The sequence below is a fragment of the Pteropus alecto genome, unplaced genomic scaffold (genome assembly GCF_000325575.1).
Source record: "Pteropus alecto unplaced genomic scaffold, ASM32557v1 scaffold39, whole genome shotgun sequence".
In the NCBI taxonomy this organism is placed as follows: Eukaryota; Metazoa; Chordata; class Mammalia; order Chiroptera; family Pteropodidae; genus Pteropus; species Pteropus alecto.
The window spans coordinates 2,893,981-2,899,854 of record NW_006443568.1 but is presented as its reverse complement, the minus strand read 5'-3'; the positions used below and the strand labels follow the sequence as shown (position 1 = coordinate 2,899,854).

The 5,874-nt window shown below is 50.0% G+C and overlaps 1 protein-coding gene across 1 annotated transcript in view; it reads left to right on the top strand.

The window, feature by feature from the left end:
- Window positions 1–563: 563 nt before the first annotated feature.
- TFAP2E (transcription factor AP-2 epsilon) overlaps window positions 564–5,874 on the top strand; it is a 20,452-nt gene continuing 15,141 nt past the window's right edge. The window contains exons 1-3 of the mRNA XM_025041386.1: window positions 564–659; window positions 2,175–2,264; window positions 2,722–2,880. Of these exons, the coding sequence (XP_024897154.1) occupies window positions 564–659; window positions 2,175–2,264; window positions 2,722–2,880 (345 nt within the window). The remainder of the gene's footprint in view (window positions 660–2,174; window positions 2,265–2,721; window positions 2,881–5,874) is intronic.

Below are 5,874 nucleotides of genomic sequence, written 5' to 3'. Positions count from 1 at the left end.
TCAGCAGGAGATGAGCAGAGCACCCACTGCCTCACCAGGCCTAAGCCAAAGCTATCAGATTGGAGCCAGACCAGCCTTAAACCCTGTCTCTCCTCAATTTAAGCCCTCAAGCCTGCAACCATTCGCTGAGCTGTTCCTGAGTGCCTGCCTAGGGTTGGCTATGCATAGACAGAGAGGAACATTATTTATTGGATGTACTAAAAGTTGTGCTCATAGCATGAATTCCCTGAGAGCCCTGAAAAATAAAGAAGACCCTATGTTCAAGCAGTTTAAAATCCAGAAGGGAAACAGGCAAGGCAACAGAGAGCTCTTAAAGTTGGTCCTATGGAGGTCCAAACAAAGAGTAGCTGGAGCGTGAGAGCCCCTCAGCCTGGAAATAAGTCCAGGAAAATTCAGAGAAAATATTCGCTCTGAGACCTAAGGGTGAGGAGGGCTTGCTAAGTGGATGAGGAGAGGAACAGCAGATATAAAGGCATGCAAGCTTGGAAACTGCAAGTAGGTCATTAATGCTACAATGGAGAGTGTGAGTGGAGAGTGCGGAAGATGAGGTTGGACTAGTGGGCATGGACCAGATCTTACAAGTCTTGTGCTGTGCTAAGAAGCTCAGATGTGGGATCATGCTGAGACTGCAGACATTTGAGCAGATTGAATGTGATCCAGTTTGCATTTCTGAAAGACAATTTTGGCTGCAAGAGGGATGGCTGAGGCAGGGAGCTCAGAGAAGAGGTAGTAAGTCTGAACTAAGCTAGCGGCAGTGAGGATAGAGAAAATATAGGTAGGAGTTGTTTAATGGGACTTGGTGATTAATTGGAAGTGAAGTGGGATGAAGAGCCAAGGATGACTCCCAGATTCCTGATCCAGGCTAATGAGTGGATAAGGAGGCCATTCACTGTCATGGAGAACACTGGGAACAGGTTGATACAAAATATAAGCTCATTTTGGTAAATGGTAAATTTGCACCGCTTGTGGAATATCCAAGGGGAAGTTGCTTTCTGCCGTCTGGATCTCAGAGACAGGTCTGGGTGAGTGACATATTGGAAGCTGTCAGTGTAAGAGATCCTTAAAAGTCACGGGAGTGACTAAGATCATCCGGGGAAGTGAAAAGATAAAGAAGAGCTCCAAAACTGGCAACCACCAGTGGTCCCTGCTCTCAAAATACTCTCCCTCATTCAGCGGGGGATCCAAACCCTGAAGAAAGCCTTATAATACAAGGGAGACTGAACTCTATACTTTAATGAGGGATAGTCAGAGAATTTGGAGCTCAGGATGTGGAGGGGTCCTAGGCTAACTTGGCCTACTGAGCTTGCTTCTGGTTAATTCAGCTGCCAGCATAAAAGGAGAACCAAGCTGCAGTTGTGAGATCTAACCACGAGGTGGCGCCTCAGCATCTCCTTGTGCCAGATTTCCCCAACCCTGCTCTCAGCCAGGCCCAGAGCAGGAGGTTGTCAAAAGCTGGAAGGAAGGTGGTTGTGTCAACCATAAAAAAGGGAGGCCTGAGTTTTTTCTTAGCATAAAGTGCAAATGCAAGCTCACTTTTTGAAAAGAGAGAGGAAGATTTGAGCCTGGGGGGAAAGCAATATGCCCAATATGTCAAATGGGAGTCTATGTATGTTTGAACATGGACACCTATGTGTCAACATATATCCTGTGTTCCCATGTTGTATGTGTGTTTCCCAGGAGTATCTCTGTGCAGATTGTGTGCCCCACGTGCCCAGGGTGACTACAAGTATACCACATGCACATCCCAGGACTCCAGCTGTGTGCATGTGCCACAGAGAGTGGGCAGCCTGCAATCTCTACCTCTATGCCTCAGAGAGTAAGAAGTTCCTTGGCTCTGAAAAACAAGGACAACAGAGTCTGCAGCCATAGGACCCTGAAGTTTTTAGGAGTTCCCCAAAAGCAGCAGCAGGCCATGGAGAACATCCCTCTCCCCAGTAGCCATAAGCAAAATAACTTATCAGATTATTCTCCTCAGATTATATCTGAGTTTTATGTCTAGCTACCCAAAGTCATGATCGCATGGAGGCTTCATAATAGATCCCTCAATAGACTGAGGGCTTTATAAACTTATTCATTCATTATTTCTTTAATAAGCACTCATTGAGCACCTGCCAGGCACTAAACCCAACCCAGGACACATTTTCTGTTTCTCTTTTCATCTTCTTGTGACGTAGTTCATGAGGCAGGAAATACAAATTAGTTGCAGCTACAAAGAGCTTGCAATGCTGGCTAGAATGTTGAAGATGGGTCATGGGAAGCCCCAGGTGAGTTTTCAGTAGGGAGGTAACATGGTCTAGTCGTTCTTGTTCCTAAATGGAATTGGAATGGGATCAGAAGACATATGGACGAAGGTGGGGGATCAGTTAGGGGGTCTGCAAAGGTGTAGGCAGTGGTTTTCAGACTTTATGGTGCTTCTGACTCACCTTACAGACTTATTAAAACACAAATTGCCAGGCCCCACCTTCCAAAGTTACTGATTCAGCATATTTGGAGTGGGGTCCAAAAACTGGCACTTCTAACACGTTCCCAGGTATTGTAGGTGATACTGGTCCAGGGACCACACTTCAAGAACTACTGATCTATGAGAAGGAATACGGTAGTTTAAGGTGCTAACAGAGGTGCGGAGAGAGATATTAAGGGTTAGAAATGACAACAGGATGAATAGCTTATGGGGGGAGGGGAAGGTCAGAGACTGGGATGATTCTTATTTTTAATTTGAAGGATGGTGGTGCCATTCATGGAACTACAGAACACAGGGGGAGAAGCAGATTGTTGGTGGTGGTAGGGGTGGAGGAGATGTTGAGTTCAGCTTTGGACTTGAAAGTTTCAGATGCTGGCAACAAGATGTCTGGAGGAAATAGCCAGCTGGCAATTGTATCTGTGAGTCTGGATTTCTAGTGAAAGATACAGACTGAAGATAACAAGGTTGGGAGATAACAGTGGACATGTAGACATTAAAGTTTTGAGAAGTGATGAATTCACTCGAGAAGATTGTAGATAGAAAAGGTAGAAGCTTCAATTCTGAGGACGAATAACTGACATTAAGGATGTGAGTGAAAAGAAAGGAAATAGAAAAGAAGACTGAGAAGTGGCCAGCGTAGAAAGGAGGAGAATAGGCACAAAAGGTGTATCTTAACTGCAGAGAAGTAGGGTGAGGAAACCCAAGGAAGCAACTGGACAGGCAGTGCATCCTGTCACTCTGGTTTTCCAAGCCTGTGGGAGACAGCAGGGGATCTCCACAGCTGGCTACAGGCATCGTCAGCCATGTTGCTCCTGGACTTATCTCAAAGAGGTCCACCAACTCGCACAACATGCATCGACATATTCACCTGTCCCAGAGCCTGCCTTCTGGTGTCTTATGGCTGAAGTTGAGGGTAGGGGTCTCACCACAGACTCACACACCCATATATATATAGAGAGAGAGAGACACACACACACACACACACACACACACAAACATACATACTCCTCACCTCTGATCTGTCCTGGGAACAGTTCTTGCAAAACCGCCCAGTTCAGCTTCATCCACTCTCTAGCTAGTGATTCCAGCTTCCGGAAAGTTCTTAGTGATGAATCCTTGGCTGCTGTTAGCCTCCTCCTTTCTCCACAGTCCCCCAGCCTGACATGACCCAGAACTGAGCTCAGCACGTGCCATGTACCTCTGGGAGACTGCCTTACTATCTCCTCCACATACATTCCATGAGTTAATGGTGCCCTTTCTCCTCTAATCTATCTCAATATTTTTACCTTTACATTCTCATCTTCTACTTCACTAGAGGTCTAAGGGAACATCTAGTCCTCTCTGCCCTCCTCAACATTTTTGTTGTTGAAGTTGCAGAAGCTGAGATCAGAGAGGAAAAAGGACTTGCCCAGGATCATAGGTCAATTGAAGCCAGAACTAAATTCTAGGCACCTGAGTCTAGGGCAACACAGACCAGGAATTCTGAACACAGGATGGGGCTAGAGACAAACTACCCCAGCTCTGCCACTTAACTGTTTGGCTTTGGGCACGTCAGTTCACCTCTCTGTGCCTCATTTTCCTCACCCGAGAACGGAGATGATAAGGGTATCTGTCTCATAGGGCTGCTGTGAGGGTTAAATAGCTTAATTGTCATCAAGCACTTAGCACAGAGTCTGGCACACTCTGTAGTACTTGCTGTGACTATTTCTACTAAGCTGTGGTCTGAGCATTGCCTGCTTTTTTTTTTTTTTTTAACACCTTTCTTCTGCTTTCTTAGTTCTCATTCCCCTTAGCATTCCTCTCATTTCCCCTTCTTTAGTCCCTGTCCCAGCTTCTCAGGAGGGGAGGGTTGGGTTTGAGGAAGAAGTAAGATGGAGTGACTACAGAGACTGGAACATGCTTGAAAGCCAGCCAGTGCTGTTACACAGCCTGTGCCTGTTAGTGTAACGATCACATGCGGTCCACACAGGGTCAGTTACACTGAGATGCACTCAACAGGCCCACACTCATCAGCCTAGGCCCTATGGCTTCAGAAACATCTCGAGCCCTTCTCAGGTGGAACTCATGCCCAACCCCAGACCCGGGCAACTCTCTCTGTCTGGCCAGATTGTGTCTCCAACTTCCTCAGACCCTTGCTAGGTGCTGAGAGTTAACAGCCTAGGGAAGCCTGAGATAACTGGGCATCCGCAGAGGTGCTTTGATCCAGAAACAAAGACTGTGATGGCCCCCTACCAACACACACACACACACACACACACACACACACACACACACACGCACACACTGCCACACGCGTGCATATGAGCCGGTGGGCTTGAGTCTGCAGCTCACAAATTTCTACCACATTCACGATCACCGATCTCGTCTGTTCTCTGGGTAAGGTGGTTAGGGAAAAGACGGATACAGTCAAGGAAGCTGAGGTTGAGGAATGGTGGTGCTTTGCTCAAAGGCAAAGAAGCAATAGAGCCAAGATGCAAACCTAGGGACCCTAGGTCTAAGCCTCGAATCCTTTCCGTTTCACCGCAACTGGGATTCTTGGAGCCAAGAAGAAGACGGAGACCTTCCGGGGTTGAGTTCACGCCCCGCCTCCTGCTACCCACCCCAGGGGGTCGCGCCAAAGCCACGCCTCCCCTTGAGCAGCCGCTGGGGAGGAGGGAAAAGCAGCCACAGCGTGTCTCTTTAATGCGCGCCCCCGAAGGCCCGGCGCGCCCCCGCCACTATAACTGGAGTGCATGGAGCAGGCTGCGCTCAGAGGAAGGAGGGCGGGCGCTAGGCACCCGTTGACTGACTTTTCCAAGTGCTATTAGCGCCCATCCGTCCCACATCCCGCCCCTATGGACTCGCCGGGGGGGACCCATAGTTGAGAACCCGACGCCTGCTGGGCTCCGGGCTGGGTTGAACCCCGCCGCAGCCAAGTGACCCCTGCGGGCTGGGCAGGCTCCCGCACCTCTTCCCGCAGCGCTGGCCGTCGGGCAAGGGCTTCCTGGCCGCCCCACGCTACCCGCCCCATGCTGGTGCACACTTACTCCCCCATGGTGAGTAGTCTCGGGTCCGGGGGCGCGGGGACATCAGGAAGCCTGAGTCGTGGACCTTTCGAACCTCCTCCTCCAATGAGATCTCGGAGGGAGGGGGCCACAGGGAGTCCGCGAGCTGAAAATGGTGCGCACAGAACACCGCTGTCTCCAGCCCGAGGCTCCTGCGCCCGCGGGTCACTCAGAGATAGACCTCGGGCCCTGGGAAGCGGGTAGGACGGCAGCTGGACTCTCGCGAGCTGTCCAGGAGGAGGGTCCTTTTGGGCTGGGCTCCTTTCAGCCGCCGGTGGGTCGCCTAACGCGCCCCTCTCCTTCCCCAGGAGCGCCCCGACGGGCTGGGCGCAGCGGCTGGCGGGGCCCGCCTGTCATCTCTGCCCCAAG